Consider the following 22,432-nt stretch of genomic DNA (forward strand, 5'->3'; position numbering starts at 1 on the left):
GTCTAGAATATGGTTGTGAGCAGGGAGGGCCAGAGAAGACACATAACATGCTGCCTAGCAGAAACCATTTTTAATTGTATGCTTTTAAAATTCTTCTTTAAACACTGGCCATAGTGGCGCACTCCTTTAGTTCCAGCACTTGGGAGGCAGAGGCAGGCAGATCTTTGTGAGGTCAAGGCCAGCCTGGTCTACCTACTAAGTTCCAAGGCAGCTAGGTTTATATAGTGAGTCGGGGTGTGTGTGTGTGCGTGTGTGTGTGCGCGCGTGTGTGTGTGTGTGTGTGTGTGTGTGTGTGTGTGTGTGTGTGTGTGTTGTAGCTTTTTTAAAATTAAAAATTAAAAAACCAGCTTTCCAAGCTGGGTGGTAGTGGCACAGACCTTTAACCCTAGCACTCAGGAGACAGAAGAAGGTAGATCTCTGTGAGTTCAAGGCCAGGACAGCCAGGGCTACACAGAGGAGCCCTGTTTCAAAACAAACAAACAAAACAAAACAAAAAATCAACCCAACTTTCCAAACACACTCATGATGATGGTCAGTTTAGTGCACACCCTGGGTTTCACGGCTTCTCCTCATCAGCCGTGAGCAGCAGTGAGGCAGGGATGGTAGCACGCAGGCCCTTCCTGCACCCTGGCCTGAGGCCTGTGCTCCGGGTGGACAGGAGGGAACGCTCGCCATACTCTGCACCGGGTTCTGTGCGGTCCTCGTCAGGGCTACCGCATCCCACTCCAGGCTGTTGGAGGCAGTAGAAGGAAGAGGTAACCTGCCTAACGGCATGGCGGCCAAGGCGGTTGCCAAGACCTAGTCTCTGCTTCCATGCAGATCAGCCAGATGGTCACCTAGGGCCTTGTCATGAAGTCAGGGAGAGACACTGTCCTGCCACAGGGGTGCTGTGTACCCCACGCTCCCTGTGCGGCAGTGCACTTGGTAACGGCTCTTGTCTCTCCACAGCCTCATGACAGTCTGCCTACCTCACAGACCTGCTTCTTCCAGCTGCGGCTGCCCCCCTACTCCAGCCAGCTGGTCATGGCTGAGCGCCTGCGCTACGCCATCAACAACTGCCGATCAATCGACATGGACAACTACATGCTCTCAAGAAACGTGGACAACGCTGAGGGCTCCGACACGGACTACTGACTGATGACGGTGCTGTCCCCACCTCTCAGTACTGCTCACTTTCCATGTTGATGTACTTTTATGGTAACTGCATAGATGTTTTAGGAACCATAAGCTGACATAAACAGTGGCCACCTTTAGTTACTTCAAATGAAACAAAGAACATTAGATGTTTTTATTTTTCTGTGATTGTACAAAAACAAAAAGCAGAAATGAGCTGCTCGGTCAGGTCTCCTTCCCTCTGTATTTTTGGTCACTTTGGATAAGTTTGCATGGAACCGTTTTGGTGCATTGTTAGTTGGGAATGATTACATTTTTTTAAGCCCACCCAGTGAACATGAAATTGTACATTGTGTATAATTGTTCATTAGAAAGGACAGTTTTACATGAATATTCATATATTTATTTTGTTTTAGTTTGATTCGCCTGTGCAGGGTTCCTTATGCAGAAAAATAAAGCAGATTCCGGAATCAGAGTGGGGGCTGCTGCTGTTGATCCAGGGGCGCTGCAGGCTCGGGCGTGAGGCAGACATGAGCCCAGATGTGCTGTTCAGCAGTATCACTTCAGTGCTCATTGCCCCGGTCAGAAACCGGAGGCGGGGCGCCGGCTTCATCTGAAAAAGGAGCGACTGAGGGTCACACGGTGGGAGGAGCCAAACGCCTGCCTCCTTCCCCCTGCTCCGCTGGCATCCTGGCTTTGTTCCCTTGCCCTAGGGCACCACCCTCCCTCCTGCAAGGCCTCACACCCGGTGCCAGGCAGCACCTCAATGCCAGTGCCATGTGGTAAAGAAGTAGAGGAGACAGAAGAGACCACTGTGCCGCTGCAAGGACTCAGCATGCACCAGCTAGTGGCTGTGATGAGTGGGTGACCGGGGCCCTGAGAGTTAGTGTGCGGGTGGGGGCTGGGAAAGAGTCCCACTCGGTGCTTGAACCCAGCCCCTGTGGTCACTGGCAGTTGCTCACGTGTGCAAGAGTGTTAGCTGAGTGTGCTGGGGAGAGTGGCCGCCCGCTGTGAGGCTCCTGCTGCAGAATATGCCAGAAAGAGTTGCAGGTCGGTGGGCTCTTACTCCCACCAAATCTGTCTCACAAGCTGCTTCCTGTGGACTCAAAAGAAAGGTCATTGCTGACAGGCTGCTCCACTAAGGTACCAGGCGGAGAAATGGGGGGGGTAAGTGCTAGAACTTGTCAGTAGAAAGGCAGGTGTTTTTCTTTTTTAATCTGAGTGAAAATCCCTTGTAAAGCTGAGAATCCTGGCATCATTTTCTTGAAGTTTTCCTATGGAATTAGGCCTTAGAGAAAGATTCAAGTTCCAAGGGATACCAGGGGCTTCTGGAAAAGACAAGCCCTTAATTCTGGGCTCGAGGTTAAACAAAACAAAACAAAACAAAAACAAACCTGCCTTGCCTCAGGGCCAGGAGAGTTTCACTAAGAATAACGTTCTGTGGGAATGAGATCACAGCCCCTTTGACGCCTCTGGGGTGTGTTCCAGCGACAAGCAGTGTTTCCCCTCTTCCTGAACTGAGGTGTGCAATCGGCAGGCTTCAGCTTATTTTAATTGAAAGTAATGTCTTAGCCCTGTGGGCTCAGATCTTTGACAGCAGATTTGCTCTGCCTGGAGAGGTAGGAACTCTAGCAGGATGGTGTCAAACCTAGTGCACGTGTTTCAGCTTTGGCCCAGATAATCTGCAAGGAGCAGATGCACTTTACACCACGCTACCTCTCGACTGGAAACCCGCTTGCTTGGTTTGTTTTTTTCCCCCTGTTGATTCTTGAAGACTAGTGTTCCTTATCTGTGGAGCAGCCGTTGGGTCTGGGGGCAGGGGTTTGGTTTCCCTTGGTTACATTCACCCCTGTAGAGACTTGTGCAGTTCCTTAATTGCTGGCCTCAATTAACAGATAACTTGCAGATTTATGCCCTAATCAATCTCAAGAAAATATAAACCTTTAAAAAAAAATCTAACTTTTCCCATATGTCCACAAACAAGTAGGTTTGTTCCAGGATGAAGCTCAGTGCCTTGCAAGCTTGATATTTAGCCAAAATCACACGTTGGACATTGATTGGAAGAGCTGGCCAGGAGCGTTTCTCAGGGTCAGGTAGCCTCCATTAACAGACTCTGGAAAGGGCTGGGTCACAGGTCAGCACTGCCATACCAGAACCCAGGAGGCTCAGCTAGTGCAGAAACGGGTGTGTGTGTCCCTGCAAGACAAGCTCCTGTGCACCACCTCACACTCCCCAGGGTTGGGGCCCACCACCTAAGAAGCATTCTTAGCCCTGGCCTCTGTTTGCCCCAGGCTCCAGCTTGATGTGGTCTTGGGGGCAGTTTCCAGCCAAGAAGATGGCCTGCCTTGTGCAGAGGCTGTGTACTCGGCTTCCTGAGCTCCAAGGGCTGGTGAAAACGTGGCCTGATAAGGCCTGTGAAGGCACAGCTCCCGTGGATCTGGTAGCCCCATCCGCCTTGAGTGAAGGTGCTTGCTGAGCTCTGCCTGCTACTGAGAACACCCTCATCACACTTGGGACACTCCACTGGGTGATCCACTGGCGTTCCCACAGATTAAAAGACCTGTGTGTGCCCCTGGCTCTGGGCTAGACACTGCCACAGCTCAGAAACGAGCAGCAGCAGGAAAGCCTCTCAGCAGCCCCCGTGGGTTTGGAGGCTGTGCCTGCTGCATGTGCCTGCAGTTCAGTGGGACGTCACAGGCTTTCCCTGTTGTGCTTGGTGTGGTCTGGCGTGAGGCGACCTGAGCTGATTTTATACCCACATAGTCTGTCCTTCACAGCTCCTTCCACCTGTTCTCCACTCCTCTCCTCCCTGCTCCAGCCCTGATCTCATTGCTGTTGATAACAACAACCCCAGCCAAGTTCCTAGTCTGGCGCCTTGCAGTTTCTATGTCGGAAACACTTTCCATATGGCTCCCTGGCTGCTTCAAGCGTCAAGCTGGTCAACACCTCCCCACCCCCAGGGTTGCCATCAATTCCCGGGTCATACCCACCCAACCCCACAAGCAGCCTTCTGTACCTGTGGCAACCTGCGCTAGAATAGCGGCTCCATGGGAACCGAACAGAAACTGTCTTTTTCTTGCCGTTTCCAAATGGGAAACAAATTAAGGAACCTGTGGGTAGGGATCGGGAAAGCATTTCACAGAAAACTGGACCCTGGGTGCAGATAAATCAAGGAGCCTGGATTACAGCTGGCGGAGGGAGGAGTCCCGCTGAGCTTGCCTACTCTCTGCTGCACGCATTTACTTCGCTTGCCTGTCCCCCGACTAAGGCGGGAGGCCGCTGGGTGAACTGAGAGGGAGGGCGTTGACCACTAAAGGGAAGTTGACCTGAAAGTCCAGGTTCATGGCCAGCAAATCTAAAAAATAAAAGTCTCGTTTCTGCGTCAGCACTGCTTTTTCTCTAAATACTGGCTTCTTAAAAGTGATGTATTTTTCCCTTGTGAGAACCGTAGGAGAAAATATTGATATTTAGCAATCGTGCTGGGACGGAAGCGAGTTTTCTAGACCGGCTTGTGTATCCCGCTACATGTGGGCGTGAGCGCAAGGGAAATCCTAGCTTTGGGTTCTTCCTCTCGCCGGCCCTGTGCGCCGCACCTCCGCTAGGGCGCGTGGGCGCGCACAGCAGGAATAGTGGGGGGGGGGGGGCGGGGCGGGCTTTTAAAGACAAGCACCTGATTGTTTAACAAGCATCCGCCTCTTTACTGGTGCGGGCGTCCCCCATAGGAACCCGTGGGGTGAGGTAGGCATTGTCCCCCAGATGCGGCCGGGAAAACCGAGGCGGCGCACCCGCGCGCTCGTGGCAGCTGGTCGGGGATCATGGCCGCGCTGTGCTCGGCGCTCAGGGTCAGGTTTGGGCAGGCGGCGCGTAGGCGAAGCAGTCCTGCGGCGGTCACGTTGCGGCAGAAATCCACGTGGAGCGTCTGCAGCGCGCGCCCGTGCGCGGCCACGGCTGCCAGCGTGCGGTTGGTAACGCGCGCGCAGTTCTCGAGGCGCAGCGTCCGCAGGTGCGGGCAGCTGAGCAGCAGGCGCACCAGGCAGTCGTCAGTGACGTGGCCGCACCCGGAAAGCGTGAGGGACGCCAAATTGGGGCACCTGTGGGGAGAGCTTGGTGACACTGACACGGGCCTACACACGGCAGGACCCAGGAGACAGCTGCCGCGAATCCGAGGGGCTAGGGCTGCAGCTAGGGCCCCTCCCCCTTCATCTAAGGGACGTTGGGTCTCTGTGCCTCACCGGGAACTCTGAGAGTGGAAGGGTTTTCTGGGGGTAATGGCTGGTGACTAAAAAAGCGTAGTGTTGGGTCTAGCTTTCAGCTCAGTTGCCTGGAAGTGTTACTTCATCCCCTAGGTCAGCAGCCTGGAACCTAAGGCAGCAGCTGGAGCCAGGCCCCGAAGTTGGCACAATCTAGGATTTATTTGTAGTGAGATCGGACTATCATTGAACCAATGTTTACTTCTGTGTCAATAGGTGAGCCGGGCAGTGTGTACCCATGCACTTGTGGGAACTGAGGCCTAGGTGAGCAGAGCCCACCCACTACAGCAGACACAACCCACTTTCCTGGAGACCAGGAGGGCTACCTGGCTTCCTCCTGAGAGGAGCCTCATGTGGGCCTGGGCCCTGCTGTCAAGGAGCTTTCCACGCCTCCCTCACCTTAGCGCCTTGCCTGCACCTAGCTGGCCCAGCTCATCTTCCTTGAGGATCATTTAAAACGTGGCACCATTTCACACCGAGCTCATGCCTCCCTCACCTGCACCTCTGGCGCTAACCGCACACTCATGCTACCCCGACTGGCGCAGAGTGACCCAGGTGTAGGCCCAGACAAGTAGACAGTTACTCATAATAGCTATGAAGGTGTATTGAAGTCCTCAACATATTGCCTGATCTGCCTTTAAGTTTTAGACTGAAAATGACTTAAGGCAGAAGAATCCAGAACAGCCCAGCTCATCTTACCCTTCTCTCATTACTGTTTTGACTTCATTGTCTCACTTTCTCATTTTGCAGAGAAAGGTATAAGGTGAACGTTTTAAGCATTTGGTCTGTGGACAGTTGTACAGCACCAGAACTGGAAAATGAGTACCCTTTGCACTTTCTCTGACACTAGGAACCAGTGCTTAGCAGATATTGTAATCTGAAGCCGTACCTTCTGGTTTGGGGGATTAAACCTGGTTATCTTCCAGCAAGAGCGAACCAATTTGGGGTGTGAGACTCCCCCTTCCACCCATCACCTTTCAGTTTGTTGGTTTTGAGCCTAGTGAAACTCCTCAAAATGGCCTGGCCTACTCTAGTCAGAGGCAAGCCCAAATCCAACTTGGAGAAAAGAAGCGAAAGGCAGGCCACTGTATTTCCTGTTCCTGTGGTGGCGCCAGTCAACAGTGGCTATTAACCTTGGGTCCATCCACGCTTGCTAGCAGGGAGTGCTTCTCAGCTGCTGGCAGAGCCATATTGGCCAGAGCTGCCCTACCCAGGAAGGTACCACAGCCCATTTGGTGGCTCAGCCTGTAAAAGGGATGGGGGAGGGGGGTATCAAGAGATCAAATAGGGGCTATTTTGAGGGCATACTTGTACGCCTTATTGCAGATTCAAATTAACCAGGTGATGTGGGTCTTATTTCCTAAAAATCTGACGGTTCTACATGGGGTACATCACACTCTCTCTCAGCATCACTTCTGCCCAACAATTGAAATACACCCCCCCCCTTCCCGGGTACTATGCAAAATGAGTGTGTTCCTCAGAGGAGGCACGCACTGCTGCTCTGCTGCTTGGCTCAGCTCACCTGAGTGCCCTGCTCTCTTTCCTCATCAGCAGTTCTGAGGCCTGGGCAGACTGATGCCTCTGGGAGTCTTTTTCCCAGGACCTGACCTTGACAATCCAGGCTCAGCTGGACCCACCCAGCCCTTTATGGCTGCCAGTGAAGACAGCTGCTCCAAGGGTAGAGCCAGCTGAACTCAATTCCTTTGCCACAGAAGCAGCTTCAGGAGCTGAGAGGCTGAGAGTGAGCCGGTTTTAGCCAACTCTCGGCTACTGTCTGCCTTAGTCTGAGTCTGAGCCAGATTGTTCTTGGGAGTGTGTGCTCTGTCCCCCTGGAGCTAAGGCCAGCAAGGCCACACTGCTCAGGGGCAAGGCAGCCTACCTGTCACACACCTGCAGGAGGAAATCGTTAACCAGGCTCTCGTGCTGGCTGCAGATGCCCCTCTGGAAGGCACTCTTGAGCCAGTCCTCGATGCTGCACACCTGCACGCGGCTGGAATGCCAACAGATGGACAAGCTCCGCAGTGCAGGACTCAGCCGGAAGTTGTCTTTCTTGAGCTCTACCAGGGAATGGAAGCGCAGCAGGGGCCAGAGGATGGGGTCCTCAAACACATCTCGGAGCTTGGAGCAGGTCCTGGAGAGGCTCTTCCTGCTGTCCTTATCCAGGAAGGAGAAGAGACACAGCAGGCACTCCCGGTTGAGCTGAGTTATGTGCATGGTGAGTGGCGGCCTCACGTGAGTGTGCCCAGCAAGGGTCTGACCTGCCTCTGGCTTCCTCCCCAGATCGGGACTGGTGGACATATATGGTTGAGGAATGGTGTTTATTTTTGGCCAACAACTGGTGCTGAGGCTTGGGGTGGGGAGGGCGGGTGTCAGGATCCATCTGTGGTTCGGCTTATGCTCAGAGGGCCTGAATGTCCCGGCAGAAGAGCAGCCCATTGAAGTTAAAAGTTTCCTTAAAAGGGATTTCTTTTCCTCTGAGCTGATGAGTGTTGAGCACAGGGCTCTTGGTTTTTCCCAAGGTGTTTTCACTGGAGGTGACTGTCCACAACAGCCCTTCCTGGGCTTGCAGTCTTTCCCCCTGGCAGGACGACGGTCAGTGTGTCTGTCAGTGCAGCTCCCTTGCTTGCCTTTGCTAGGAAGAGGCAAGTCCTATCTACCAAGCTAAAGGATGTGGCAGGTCCTGAGCTGTGAGTGGAGTCCAGGTTTCTTTCATACTTCAGCTCAGGACACTGATGGCTTCCAGGCTGCGCCGTCTTCAAACCCCAGTGCCCTGGCTTGGCGAAGGATTTTCTTAGCCCAAATGGTTCTATTTTTACCCTGAACTGTCACAGAAGAGCCTGCTAAAGTGTTTTAAGAGCATGAGGGTGTGTGTGGGGGTGGGGTGCACACCCGTGTGTTTTCTTGGGCAGGATTTACATGGTTTCATTATCTGTCCTAGATAGTATTACCCAGAAATTTGAGGGTGGGCAGAGGCAGCTCTTTTCAGTTTCGGTTTGTGAACACTGTAAATGGCTTAGAGTGAAATGCAAGTCCGATGGGTTTAGATGCATGCAGCCGGCTCCCAACTGCTCTGTTTTCTCAGAGTGGTGTGTGTGGTGGGAGGTGCTACAGCACAGCTGAGGGCAGGCACTACTGCGCTGCAAGTCTCGAACTACGATGTTGCTCTTAATACACTGCCATGAGAAACTAAGACAGCTACAGCTTCCCCTGAAGGTCTCCACAGAGCCCCTGAATGACCACCCGCCTCTCCTCTGGCTCAGGTAGACTACAGGACCACCCCTGCTGCACTGTCATTTCTTAGCTCTACTGGAAACAATCCAGGAATAACATGGGGGGAGAGGGAGAGACACCTTTAACGCCACTTTGTACAGAAGAGCCCAGCTGGTGAGGTGGCACTAGGATGTGACTGCAGCTGGGACAAATGAGTCACGTACACAGTGATGTCCTCTTGGCATCATCGACTGGGCTACTAAGTTCTCATGCCAACTGATGCTGGCACAGCCGCCATTCACCTGGGGGCCACTTCCCAGGGTGACAGTCACAGACATGTGTCCCTTTCTTCCTGTGCTGTGGATATGACAACAGTTTTTACCTGAGCCTGGGCAAGAGGTGACTTCAGCAGCAGGAGGGACACGGGAGAGTTTAGGGGACTGAGGAGGTTACAACATACACAGTAAACCGCAGAAGGGAAAAAAATCTGGGCATGCTCCACAGGTGAGACACACGACACGCAGGGCCAGCACATGTGACTGGTTTAATTGCATCCTCTGTCGTTGCTACACACTGAGTAGAATACAGTGGATGAGCACAGTTTCTCCACCATGGAGAGAGACCTGTTTGTATCCCCGCCTGTGTGGGAGGACTTGGAGGTTCTTGTTCCCAGAGGCTGATGGACAGGGTGTGCGTGAGGCCCTGCCTCAGCCTAAACTCTGAGCAGAAGCTGCATGCGGGCTAGAATGCATGATGTGGGGAAAGCCCTCAGCAGCACAGAGGAGAGGTGGTAACAGACGCAGTAAGGCCACAGATTTAAAACACAAACAGGCACATACACATCGTGGGGGTTCAGACGTGCAATGCAGATGACTGCAGTCACCTTCTCAGGAGTCTTCATGGTGCCACTCAAGACACTGATGTTTAAGTAAAATCAAACAATAAAGCTGCTACAAAATTCCCAGAAATGATTCATTCCCCATGTATGTCAACAGTGCTGCCTGTCTAAAGAGCACTGTCACCAACACAGCAGTCAGCTGCTGCTGAGGTCCACCTGGGGTGACAGTGTCAGCTCCGGGTCTCTATTGTGTACGTCATTAACAGTTGCCCGTTCTAAACCAAGACAAATGCCACAAGAGCCTGGATTAGCAGGAGCCGCGTGCAAGGTCAGATGAGACTCATGTTCAGGCTTGGCTATGTTATTAAGGTTCTAACAGACGCTCAGACTGTGGGTCAAAGCAGTAGAATAAAACAGAACTGCATATGCCTCCACTGCACCCACTCAGCAGCTCCTCGGTGTCCCTTTTTCCTGCACTGAATCTCAGCTTGAACACGATGCCACAGCTGTTTGGATGAAAGTTTAGACCAGCATTGTGCCCTGTGGAGATGTACTAGACCTGCACTGCCCTGCACGCAGCACTGGACACATGACCAGGGTGACTGAGGGAGTGAGAACTGACCCACAGGTGGCTATCCTACTGACGGATTCGAGTTAGGTTTGTATATAATTTCTGCTCTGAGGGAATGCAGGATTTATCCAGGTAATATTAAAATGAACTGGGCCATGACTGCTCCATCAACTTCACACTGACCAAGGAAAGCTACCAAACTTACTTTTAATAGAAAAAACAAGATTACTAACATGTCTACATGAAGTGCATGTTTGTCCCTTGAGGAGGTGAGCACAGAACAGGCCATGTTGGTGTTCTACACTCTGATTTGCATGACCTCCAATCCCCAAACTCAATTACTGGTTCCAGCATTGGCCACTAGCTGCCTTCTTTAAATGGGCCAAATTTAAATTTGGGTTGAATCCAAATAGTGCTTCTATTTTTGTGAACAGTATTTTTTAAGCTACTGAATTTAAGAATAGAAACTATTCTTGTTCAGAGACAAAATAACTGGCTCTCCTCTCAGGCAGGGAGCAAGTTAAAGCCTAGAATACAGATGACTCCACTTCTGCCTAAAAGCAGGTGCCAGTCAGCTCTGGAGGGAAACACCTCACCTCTGAAGGGCACACCGAATCTGCCTATGGGACATACCTCCACCATGCAGCTGAATCACAGGACTTTCAAAACACTTATTTGCAATGTTCCTAGCCTGTCTGTCCCAAGAAAACACTAGCAGAGGAACAGAACCAAGAACCAGAGCAGTTCTGGACCTCAGCACGGAGCCAACGGCACCGACAGATTTATTCACAGCTGAGAAACAGCAGCCCAAGCCACAGTCAGCTGCCGCCCACATCCAGAGGGGCTCCCGGGCAGTCCTGTGAAACCCTTGGGCCACAGATCCTGCACACACGACCTTACTGTGGAGTTGCTGACCCGGCCGCAGTGTGAACGTCAGCAGGCGGGGTGGCTCTCAGCATGTGAGTACAGATCAAATGCAAATGTGCCTTGGTGAGAACTGAAAACATTAATATAAAAAGTCAAACAGAACTAAGTTCTGAAAACTACATATAAAAATTGAATTATTACAACTAAAGCAGCCAATCAAAATGCCTGCTGAGGTTTTCTGGTAGAACAACAACAAAAATTAGCTGGTGCCCATACTGAGTAAGTCACTACCACTGACCAAGCTAAACCCCAAACTGGAAATTGAAAAGTGCATAATGAAATTAACTCTTGGATCAAGTATTTATGGAAACTTGGAAATGTTTGTCCGGTCTAGTTGATGAATCATGATCAGAGGAGGTATTAAAGTTTGTCTGATCCAGCTCTGGCCTGCCGCTCCACATAAAATAGAATGTAGGCTTTTGCCTTCCCAACGGTTTCCTCCTCAGTCACTGTTACAGTGCTGTCATTGAAATGGAACCAGCGGCCTTCGTGAGTTGCATATGCCGTGTAATGTCCAGAACCGACCCTGTAAAGAAAAGGTAAAAAAGTGAAGGAAAAGACCACAGAAATAAATTAGTAAATATAAAAAGGGATGATGGTGGCATATGCCACCCCTTTAATCCCAGCACTCAGGAGACAGAGGCAAGATCTCTGTGAGTTTGAAGCCAGCCTGGTCTACAGAGTTAAGTTCCAGGGCTACACAGTGAGACCCTGTCTCAAATGGTAAAAGGCTACAGAAGTCACAAAAGGACCTTTGCAGCTGAGCAGTATTAAAGGTCATGGATTTTGGTAAGCACAGCATAATTAGAGAATAAATCCTAAGACCTCTAGTTTGATGTGTTTACTTTCCTCTAAACCCACAGACAAGGAATATATTGACACTTGGAAAACAATACTGCAGAAGACCACAAAAATAAGTTTCTATAACAATGCAGATGGCACTGAGGCAGCGCAGAAGCTCAAGAGCTGTGGACAGCCTTGTAAGTAGAAGCTGACGCCTCTGGACACATGCAAGGCTGATGGCAAAGAATCAGTCTGCCCTGAGGATGGCTGTCCCTGTGACTTGGTCACTAAGGGCTTTGCCTGTCAGCACTGCCTGGTGTGAAAAAACAGGTGGAGACCTCAGCAGCTGCTAAAAAATTCCTTAGCACAGTTTTGCTCTCTCATTTCCTAAGGAAAGGAACAGCATTAGAGATAAGCAGGGGAAAGCTATGTGAGACAGTCAGTGTGGAACACCATGCAGAAGCAGAGCGAATACAACACTAGGCAGGCCAACAGCGTCAGGAGACACATAAAACAAGACTAGGATGTCAGAAAAAATAAAACTGCCAAATACAATCCATGACAGTAAATTGGCAAAAGGGATCAGACACACTGAGGAACTGACTCAACAGAGTCTCTTTATCTTTAGCAGGGATTCCAGGAGAAAAGCCAGTGAGGTTGAATATAAAAATATTTCCATTAGTAACAACACTGAAGTATTCCTGTAACTACTAGTTTGAAATTCACCTGATTTTTCTTATGTCTGAGCGTCCTCTAAACTTAGGAGCAACGGGATACTTATAAAAGGCAGTAGGGCTCAGCCTTCCTCCAGACTCACGACAAGCCGCTGGAGCCGTGTCACACAGTGAGGGAAGGACTGTGACGTGGGTGTTGGCTTGCCTAAGTGCACTGGGACCAGTTTAAAAGTAAAATAACTGGTATTTATCAGACCAGAAATCAGAAAGGTAAACCCAAATTACAACCCAAGATCCCAGGATTAAAAAAAAAAAAAATCCAACTGTTATTACAGGCCACCAAGTACACCCAACTTCGAGAAGCTAACACTCACCCAGAGCCGTGGTGCACCACCACAGCAGCGAGGTCGTACAGACAGCTCTCTGGGCCACTGTTCTCCGGCTGCAGAGCAAAAGAGAGGGCACCCAGGGGCCGAGTTAGGAGCAGCTGTCAAGGGCAGCCCAGCGCCGGCTTCTGTGAAGGCTTCTCAGCCTGCTGCCTTACCTCTAGGAGGTAGCACGTCATGTCCAGGCCTCTCAGTGGGAATTCTACATACGTGTCGACTTTGTTTCTTAAATACGCTGTCCAGTGAAACCTTTTCAAGTGCAAGCACAGCACCTGGTGAGAGATGAGGACAAGGACGGAGGACAAGGTCCGAGTTAGGCTCAGTACAGGAGCTGCCCGGTTTTCCTTCTGCAGCTGAGGCTGCTTTCTTCCTGTGCACCCTGCTCAGCCCTGACTGCAAACCTTACAGACCAACCCAGAACTGTTCACATAGATTACAGGTCCTGAAATAGCACTGTCTCCATGAAAACACACCTGAGACTCATCACTACTCACCTTGGGAAGTTTTTGAATCCAGAACTTTTTTGTGGACTTCTGTTTCTTTTTGCACTTGTGGCACATGTACAACTCTGTCTCATCAAGTTCCTCTAGGTCGGTGAAGCTTCGAAGACAATCTGTGAAAAGATTGGGTTTTGATGGCCTTGAGATAAGGTGGCTTTTACAGAGGCAGTGCACTGTGGGAAAAAGACCACCTTGAAACAAAACGGCCCAGGTTTCAAGCCCATGTTTTTCAGCTCTGTAATGTTAGAAAGTCAACCCTGCTTGGCCAAGCTGGAGACCAGAAATGTTTGCTGGAGAGAAAGACCATGCTTACAACACCTAGCTTTACACTTCTCCTGTAAATGCTAATAAAGATTACATCAACATTTCAATAGCCACTTCCTCTCAAAATGGGTCCCAAGCACAATTTTTTAAAAGTTAAATTTAGATCAAACTTTCAGTCTTATTTAAAAATAGACAGTAAACAGTAAATCCAAATCCTCTCTCCAGACTATTTCACCGCCCTCCCCCCAGAAAAGGCTACATTATATTTCTTTTAAAGATTTTAATTGTTTAATCTTGACCATCAAGGCCTGCGTGGGGGTGGGGGTGGGGGCTCAGCTCAAACTACTGTATCCACCAAGGACAATGCATGCAGCAAACCAAGACCCCTATTCAGATCCAGCCAATGGACAGCACATTCTCCACAGTTGTGTATAGAGCGGGGACTGACTCTGACAGGAACTCTGGTGCTCCCTATTTGACCACTTCCCCTTGGTGGGGGAGCCTGGTGGAAGAGTAAGCAGGCTACCAGGATGAGACCTGATAGGCTGTGATCATATGGTGGGGAAGGGGAATAGGGTGAAAGAGGGAGGGAGGGGGGAACGGGAAGATACAAGTGAGAGGATAACAATTTAGATGTAATCTGAATAAATTTTTTAAATAAAAATTTATTTTAATTGTTTAATCTTGGAGTTGGTAAACTGTGGTCCTAAGCCAGATCAGCCAGCCACCTGGCTCTGTAGATGAGGTATAAAGCCTGGCTGCTTTATATCACGAGAGCAGATGCAAGTCCTCTCTGCTCACTGGACCTGTATACTCACGGGATTCATGCCACAGTTAGTAACTTAGAAGTCTATGAAAGATATGTATAGTTTGTAGAAAAATAAGAATTCCTGTGTACCCAACTCTCAGAGCAAGAAACTGACTCTAGTACTTGAGAAGGCTGAATGTGTACACAGGATTTATAAGAGCCCTAGAGTGGCCAGGCACTTCCTCAGCTTCTTCCTGACTGTGAGCCCTGGCTGCTGTGTTAATTTATCTTTATAAACTGTACATCTGGGGGGGTGGTTCTTAGAGACAGGGTTTCTCTGTGTAGCCTTGGCTGTCCTGGACTCACTTTTATAGACCAGGCTGGCCGAGAACTCACAGATCCACCTGCCTCTGCCTTCCCGAGTGCCACTGCACCTGGCTAAACTGTAAAATTAAACAGTGGTAAACTGGGCAGCAAGCAGAACCTGGCTGGGCAAGGAAAGGCAATGGCGTCACTGTTCTCAGAATTTAACATCAGAGTCAGCCGTGGCCTCCTTGTTCTAGTGCCAGAAACGTTAGTCAGGGCCAGGGCTAGCAGAGCCTAGGTGCATTAGTCAGAGCTAGCAGAGCCTAGGTGCATTAGTCGTCAGTCAGGGCTGGCAGAGCCTAGGTGCAGCCTGTATTGATGGGCTGCCGTGGTCATGAGGCCCTCCCTCAACTGGACTTTTGTTCCATGATCGTAATACCTTCAGGTCACATATATGCTCCTTCTCAACCCAATTTTCACTTCCTCTTTTAAACCTTTCTCAGTCTCCCCTTCTTTCCTTAGCTTGATCCTAATGGATATTATCCCAGCAGCCCTCAGGAAGACATACTGTTTCAGCCTTACCCTTCCTAGAGCAAGCTTCAGCTACTAAACCCAAATGTATAAGTAAACATAGAGTGCTGTATCTCAGAAGTCTTCCATGTGGCATGTCTGTAACTATAGCAACCACTGGCTACAATTCAAACTGGCTTGCACTATGATCCCTTAGATTGATCTCTATAGTGGTGGTGTGTGTGTGTGTATGTGTGTTGTTTTTTGTATTTTTTGGTTTTTTTTTTCCAAGACAGGATTTCTCTCTGAGTAGACTTGGTTTCCTGGACTCACTCTGTAGATAGACTAGGCTGGCCTCGAACTCACAGTGATCTGCCTGCCTCTCTCTCCCAAGTGCTGTCCAGCTTATTTTTGTTTTTTACTACAGCATTCTTAAGTTCTGAAGCTAACCATGGGTGTTGCATCATAAAAAGGTGGTTGTGGCAAGGCTTGGGGGATGTGGGAGAAGGTCAGGGAATGAGGGAAGAAAAGCTGTTTCTCTTAGTCAGAACGACTGTTTAACACTCAGACTAGGAGAAAACAACTCAGCATGATAAAAGCCACATATGAAAAACTTCAGGGTGAAATCCCACTGCAGTGAAAAGACAAGGGCTCCATGTTTGCCACATCTGTTCAATATGGCCCTGAAAGTTTCGGCTAACACAATGTGGCAAGAAAAAGAAAAAACAATCTTAAATGGAAAGGAAAAATTAAAATTGGTAAATAGGATGATTTTATAGGTAGAAAATCCTACAAGACTAATGAAGAAGTTAAAGTGCATGGGCAGAAAAAGACAACATTGGCAAGACATCACTTCCTTCCAAAATCTGAGTCAATGCAGTTCAGAGAGTCCAGCAGAGGGCTGCAAGGAACTGATGCTCGCAGCACCCAGCACATCAGCCAGAGGAGAGCTGACCTCACCTAACTGCCCTGTAAAACTGGTGTCAACAAAATGGGGTGGAATTGGTCAAAGACATGATTAGTGTGATGGGGAGACCAGAACCAGCTCCACAAGCAGTTCACACCTGAACTAAGGAGAGCTAAGGCAGTCAGGCTTCTGGCAAGCAGTACATGTAGACAGCTTACACAAAAAGCACAACATTTTTTTTAAAAAGGCATATAAACAGTTCAGATGTGTGGGGAAGGGCAGTGGCTGCAACAACAAAGGCAGGACCCAGGAAAGCACATACAAAATGGATGGTCTATTCAAGATACTGTTAGAATGAAAAGTCCAAGTCACTCACAATACTAGTTCATTTCTAAACACTAACAATGCACCAGGACTAAAAAAGCAAACAGGACAGTTTTATTTGTAGTAGCATTAAAAACATAAATATTAGGAATATGTTGCATAAGAGCAACAACAAACTGGTATATAAAAGTTGTACAGCACTGGGTGAAAACACACACACACACACACACACACACACACACACACACACACACACACACACACGTCCCCGGTGTGGACCACTGCAGCATGGGAGGCAGTGTTAGAGGGTGACTCATGACTCAGTAGATAGCACTGCCAGTCTGTTTTGATAGTTAGAACTGTTGGGTTCAGGAATTTGATCTTAGCCCAGTAGTTCTCAACCTTCCTAATGCTATGAGCCTTAAATACAGTTCCTCGCCAGGCAGTGGTGGCGCACACCTTCAATCCCAACACTTGGGAGGCAGAGGCAGGTGGATCGCTGTGAGTTCAAGGCCAGCCTGGTCTACAAAGCGAGTCCAGGACAGCCAAGGCTACGCAGAGAAACCCTGTCTCAAAAAACCAAAAAACAAACAAAAAATGTTGTTCCTCATGTTGTGGTGACCTCCAACCACAAAAATATTTTCTTTACTACCTTATAATTGTAATATGTCTGTTTTCCAATGGACTTGGACAAACCCTAAGGCCCAAAGGGTTAGGCATTTCACAGTAACCCGCTTGCCGCTTTGAGACCGAAAATACACAGAGCACTAGCTGGTCTCCTGTCTCCCATGCGCACAGGCTAGCAGGCTGAGGCTCCAGAACACCTGACATATGCAATGACAGAGAGGTCTGTACACCTGGACCTACCATAACTGTCCCTAGGAAAACGTAAGTGCTCTCAGTGTTTCTTGTCCTGTTCTCTGCACTGTCTCCCAGCATCTCCTTTCTAACACTCTTACCCTCCTGCCTTCTTGAGATGGTTATACAGGGACTATCCAATACTTCCTCAGCTAAATACAAGCAAGGCCAAGGTGAGGCCATAGGAAAAACCAAAATGGAGAAGATATGAACAGGCGAGGTACAGTGCAGACCATGAGCAGTAGATGCTAGACTTGGCCTTAAAGCGCGTGGCTCTAACAGCTTTCGGTACTCTGCTCAGTGCCACTGCCTCCTGTTCAGAGCTCCAGAGCTCTGTACTTGCTATGGCGGGTGTGACTGTCCCATTACCACAGCTGCATCGGGTCAAAAGTACTCCAAGGGAACCTCCCAGGAAGTTGAGTAAAGAGGCAACATTAGGACCTGGCGGGGTTTGGGGAGATCTGCCTACAGCAGCAGCCTCTACTCTGGATTTCTAAAAGCTCCCTTCCCTTCGTGTTCCGGAACCCCAGAAAAACAAGCATACACCCATTCCACAATGCCAGCCTATTTTTTAATGTTTTGGGTTGTTTTGTTTTACCTTCCTGAGTCAGGGTCTCACTGTGTAACCCAGGATTCTCCTGCCTCCACCTCCTTCCAAATGCTGGAAGTGCAGCTGCATACCACACCTAGCCTGTGAACAACTTCCAAACCATGTTTCTTTTTTTTAAAAAGTGGTGTGTTTGAGTGTGTGTGTATGTGTGTATGTATCTGCGTGTCTGCCACTGTGTGTGTGTATGCACTTGCACATATGGAAGCAGTACAGCCCCTGGGATGTCATTCTCAGGAGTGTCATCCACCTTCTTGGAGAAAGGTTCACTCTTTGGCCTGGAGCTCACTAACTAGACTGGCCACTAAGTTCTAGGGCCCCTCTGTCTTCCTCCCCAGTGCTGAGATCACAAGTGTGCCTGGCTTTTTTTTTCACATGGGTTCCTGCCTGCAAAGCAAGCACATCACAGGCTTGTGCTCTCTGACAGCTCAGAAAATGCTTTTCTATACTAAGGAAGGCCATTTGTAAACACATAAACATAAAGAGACTGACAACCCAGAAACATCGTATCTTTAATGTCCACAGAAGTGAGCGAGCACTGTCACATACTGCTGTGTTGTTCTGCAGAAGCCCATGTATGTAAGGTGTGTGGCTGACCATCGACTGCCAGCACCGCCCCCCCCTCAGCACAGCTCCCTGACCTGCTCATCACCATCACGGGTAAGGAAGGTGCCGACAGTGCTGACAGCACATTATTGCATTTCTAAGGGGAAATGGACACCACTTTTTGAAACTCACATTTGAGAGCTGTGTTTCACAACTGGCAATTTTCCACATGAAAGAAACTGTTCAAATAGCATCTCCACCAAGAGAAGGAAGTAAAACTGGTTTATTTTAGTCATCAGATCACCTTTGTGTACTCTGCAAAACTAACTTAGCAAGTCAATAGTTGGAAAGTATTCAGACTACACCTTTTTATTGCCTTTAAAATATGTAATTATAAATATGTTTAAAAGTTAGAAAAAATCCACAGTTCCAGTTCTTCCTGGCTCACACTTTCATTGGAAACACCCTTAAGAACTGTAATGCACAATGACCTGCGCCTAGGGATTCAGGCTTTAACCCAGCTGCTTAGTACACTGTGGCAGGAGGATTACAAGTTAGGATGAGTGGGGGTGGTGTGCAGCTCGATGGTAGAGAGCTTGCCTAGTGTGCCTGAGACCCGGGTTCCGCCCTCACCACTGAAGCTGAGGGATGAGCTTAGGATGGAGGTCAGTGCTTGACTGCACATTGTATGTATGTATGTACATATGTAAGGGGGAGGGGGAGAAGGGAGGGTGGATGAGAGCTTAAAATGTTATAGGTATGTATGTAAACAATTCATCTGCAAATATTGACAGTTTGTTCTTTCCTCTTCTGTGGTTTACACATGTTTGCTTGTTGGCCTCTTCCTCCTGAAGAATGACCACATTAAGTAGGAGAGTCCCAGCTTGTTCCAGTGTGAAATACCCTGTGCCAAGTGCATGTCCTTGCAGGTAGAGCCTGGCTAGAGGAGGTGAGCCACTGAGGAATAAGCCTTGCAGGTGAAACCCCAGACCTGGCTCTGTTGTGAGCTCTGCAGTTCCCAATCCATAAAATGTTAAGTTACACAAGCTCCCACTGCAGAGAGAACCCTGCTTCTCTGCCCTTCCCACCATGATGGGCTCTCAAACCATTAGCCAAAATAAAACCTTTCTGCTCTGTGCTGCTATCTCTGCTCTCCTCTGTTAGAAAAGTAACAGAGAAAAGTGTTACCAAGAAATGGAGTCTTGCTGTGATAAATCTGACTGTGATTTGTGGGCCTTTAGAACTTGTTTGCAGAAAGGATATATAGAAGTTTGGTGCCCTAGAATCCTGTCAGCAGACTTTAATGGCTTTTCTGGCAGGAGTGTAAAAAGATCAGAACAACAAAAAAGCAGAGAGAAGAGTGGGCTCATCAGGGTTCAAGGACTATTGAGAACTGGCACAGGCTACAGTCTGCAATATCTGCCTGTGTCCTGCCACCTCGAGGAAGCTGAATTATGTTAGAAACTTGTTTAGTGGAGGAAATCGTAAGACAGTGTAGTATACAGATTGTAGCACGGTTATGGCTCATTGCTTTTTGCCAGATTTACAGAGAGGGAGAGAAAGCACTCACTAGGAATGTGCAGTTTTAAGGGGAGGTATGAACAGATTTGAAACTGGATCAAGTGGCTTGAACAAATCCATGTTGCTAAAAGGATTAGTGTTGTTAAGGATCAATCTTACAATCTAGATCCAGTGAGACGGCATCTGCTGCCAAGTCTGACAGCCTGAATGTGATGCCTAGGACCCATGGGGAAGAAGGAAAGAACAGAACCACAGGCTGTCTTCTGACCTCCTTACATGGACAAATGTAATACAATTTGGATGTTTGCACTTTGTGTTGGATCAACAGGATTGGTAACTTGAGGGCAAAACTGCACCCACTGAAGACTCCACAACATAAACATACAAATTCACTTTAAGGGAGAGGGCTTGACTAGAGTGCAAGACTCAACCTCCTAATAACATACACAGGACAGCCTGGGATGATGTCCAGATCCAGCTCTGCAGTAGACTTGAAGCATACAGAAGACTTTCAGGAATTTCCATCTCCATGTAATAAAATTCAACATACTCTAGTTGTCCAGGAATTGCCTTTAATTGATGAAAGTGGTTTAAAAGGGGAAAGAGCCGGGCGTGGTGGCACACACCTTTAATTCCAGCACTTGGGAGACAGAGGCAGGCAGATCTTTGTGAGTTGGAGGCCAGCCTGGTCTACAAAGGGGAGCCCAGGATAGCCAAAGCTACACAGAGAAACCTTGTCTCGAACCATACCCCTCTCCCGAAAAAAAAGAAAAGAGGGGAGGAGGTGATCATTTTGAGTTGATATTTTCATTCAGTGAGAAGAATTTAGACCCATTCTTCTGTATGTATGGATACAATTTTGCCATTATAAAAAGGATCTCTGTGAGTTCCAGGACAGCCTGGTCTACAAAGAGAGTTCCAGGACAGCCAGGGCTATTACACAGAGAAACCTTGGCTACACAAACACACACACACACACTCTCTCTCCTCTCCTCTCCTCTCTCTCTCTCTGTCCTTTCTCCTCTGTATCTTTGTTTGCATCTGTGTCAAAAAGTAGTTGGTTATATCAACATGGACTAATTTCTAGGTTCTTTCACTTGCCTTGTCTTTGGTATTATGACCACTTCTAATGTGCTGAGAACTTATCAAACTTTTCTACATATATTGTGATGACTGCAGGGATTCTGTCCTTCATTTTGTTGCCGTTCTGTATCAAACTTACTGATTTGAATATGTTGAACCATCTTTGCCTCCCTCAGATGACTCCCACTTGGGTATGTTGTGGCTTTTCTATATTTTATTTGTGAATTATATTTTTCTACTTTATGAAACGATGATGTGCCAACTCCTTTACATCTCCACAGGAAAGATACAGAGTGATGCCTCACAAAAAGTCAGGCAAAATTCCTTCAACCCACAACTTGTTCTAGACAAACACATGCTAATTGAACATATTGATGTTCACTGTAATGAGTAAACATCATGCCATCTATATTGATGGTTCACTGTAATGGGTGGACATCATGCCATCTATATTGATGTTCTCTGTAATGGGCGGACATCATGCCATCTATATTGATGTTCTCTGTAATGGGCGGACATCACGCCATCTATATTGATGTTCTCTGTAATGGGCGGACATCACGCCATCTATATTGATGTTCACTGTAATGGGCGGACATCACGCCATCTATATTGATGTTCACTGTAATGGGCGGACATCACGCCATCTATATTGATGTTCACTGTAATGGGCGGACATCACGCCATCTATATTGATGGTCACTGTAATGGGCGGACATCACGCCATCTATATTGATGGTCACTGTAATGGGCGGACATCACGCCATCTATATTGATGGTCACTGTAATGGGCGGACATCACGCCATCTATATTGATGGTCACTGTAATGGGCGGACATCACGCCATCTATATTGATGGTCACTGTAATGGGCGGACATCACGCCATCTATATTGATGGTCTCTGTAATGGGCGGACATCACGCCATCTATATTGATGGTCACTGTAATGGGCGGACATCACGCCATCTATATTGATGTTCACTGTAATGGGCGGACATCACGCCATCTATATTGATGGTCACTGTAATGGGCGGACATCACGCCATCTATATTGATGGTTCACTGTAATGGGCGGACATCACGCCATCTATATTGATGGTTCACTGTAATGGGCGGACATCACGCCATCTATATTGATGGTTCACTGTAATGGGCGGACATCACGCCATCTATATTGATGTTCTCTGTAATGGGCGGACATCACGCCATCTATACTGATGTTCACTGTAATGGGCGGACATCACGCCATCTATATTGATGTTCTCTGTAATGGGCGGACATCACGCCATCTATATTGATGTTCTCTGTAATGGGCGGACATCACGCCATCTATATTGATGTTCTCTGTAATGGGCGGACATCACGCCATCTATATTGATGTTCTCTGTAATGGGCGGACATCACGCCATCTATATTGATGTTCTCTGTAATGGGCGGACATCACGCCATCTATATTGATGGTCACTGTAATGGGCGGACATCATGCCATCTATACTGATGTTCTC

At 48.5% G+C, this 22,432-nt stretch overlaps 3 protein-coding genes and 1 long non-coding RNA gene across 13 annotated transcripts in view; 1 reads left to right on the forward strand and 3 right to left on the reverse strand.

Annotated features, from left to right (window-relative positions):
• Window positions 1–1,588, forward strand: part of HERC1 (HECT and RLD domain containing E3 ubiquitin protein ligase family member 1) — a 167,834-nt gene extending 166,246 nt beyond the window's left edge. For all 7 annotated transcript variants that reach the window (XM_084781185.1, XM_084781191.1, XM_084781188.1 and 4 more), the window contains exon 78: window positions 949–1,588. In XM_084781185.1, the coding sequence (XP_084637311.1) occupies window positions 949–1,134 (186 nt within the window). In that variant the 3' untranslated portion in view covers window positions 1,135–1,588. The remainder of the gene's footprint in view (window positions 1–948) is intronic.
• FBXL22 (F-box and leucine rich repeat protein 22) lies at window positions 1,526–10,033 on the reverse strand (the record flags this gene model as incomplete). 3 transcript variants are annotated; one of them, XM_084781196.1, is made up of 2 exons in its annotated part: window positions 7,254–7,754; window positions 1,526–1,726 (listed from the first exon to the last, which is right to left on the reverse strand). In XM_084781196.1, the coding sequence occupies exons 1-2, from the start codon at window positions 7,659–7,661 to the stop codon at window positions 1,526–1,528; spliced, it is 609 nt and encodes a 202-aa protein (XP_084637322.1). In that variant the 5' UTR covers window positions 7,662–7,754. The 3 variants fall into 3 exon arrangements, with proteins under 3 accessions (XP_084637322.1, XP_084637321.1, XP_084637323.1); XM_084781195.1 differs by lacking the exon at window positions 1,526–1,726 and adding an exon at window positions 4,792–5,204 and having other exon boundaries at window positions 7,243–7,629; XM_084781197.1 differs by lacking the exon at window positions 1,526–1,726 and adding an exon at window positions 5,070–5,204 and having other exon boundaries at window positions 7,254–10,033.
• Window positions 10,034–10,172: 139 nt separating this feature from the next.
• The window catches only part of USP3 (ubiquitin specific peptidase 3), a 78,160-nt gene continuing 65,900 nt past the window's right edge, over window positions 10,173–22,432 (reverse strand). For both annotated transcript variants that reach the window (XM_084781192.1, XM_084781193.1), the window contains 4 exons: window positions 13,247–13,365; window positions 12,911–13,024; window positions 12,741–12,808; window positions 10,173–11,435 (listed from right to left, as the gene is read on the reverse strand). In XM_084781192.1, coding sequence (XP_084637318.1) covers window positions 11,270–11,435; window positions 12,741–12,808; window positions 12,911–13,024; window positions 13,247–13,365 — 467 coding nt within the window. In that variant the 3' untranslated portion in view covers window positions 10,173–11,269. The remainder of the gene's footprint in view (window positions 11,436–12,740; window positions 12,809–12,910; window positions 13,025–13,246; window positions 13,366–22,432) is intronic.
• On the reverse strand, window positions 18,671–21,907 carry LOC311597928. The gene is made up of 2 exons (XR_014779404.1): window positions 21,590–21,907; window positions 18,671–21,348 (listed from the first exon to the last, which is right to left on the reverse strand). It is a non-coding gene; the product is annotated as an uncharacterized lncRNA (long non-coding RNA).

This window comes from Acomys minous (genome assembly GCF_964271855.1).
Source record: "Acomys minous genome assembly, chromosome: 5".
Taxonomy (NCBI): domain Eukaryota; kingdom Metazoa; phylum Chordata; class Mammalia; order Rodentia; family Muridae; genus Acomys; species Acomys minous.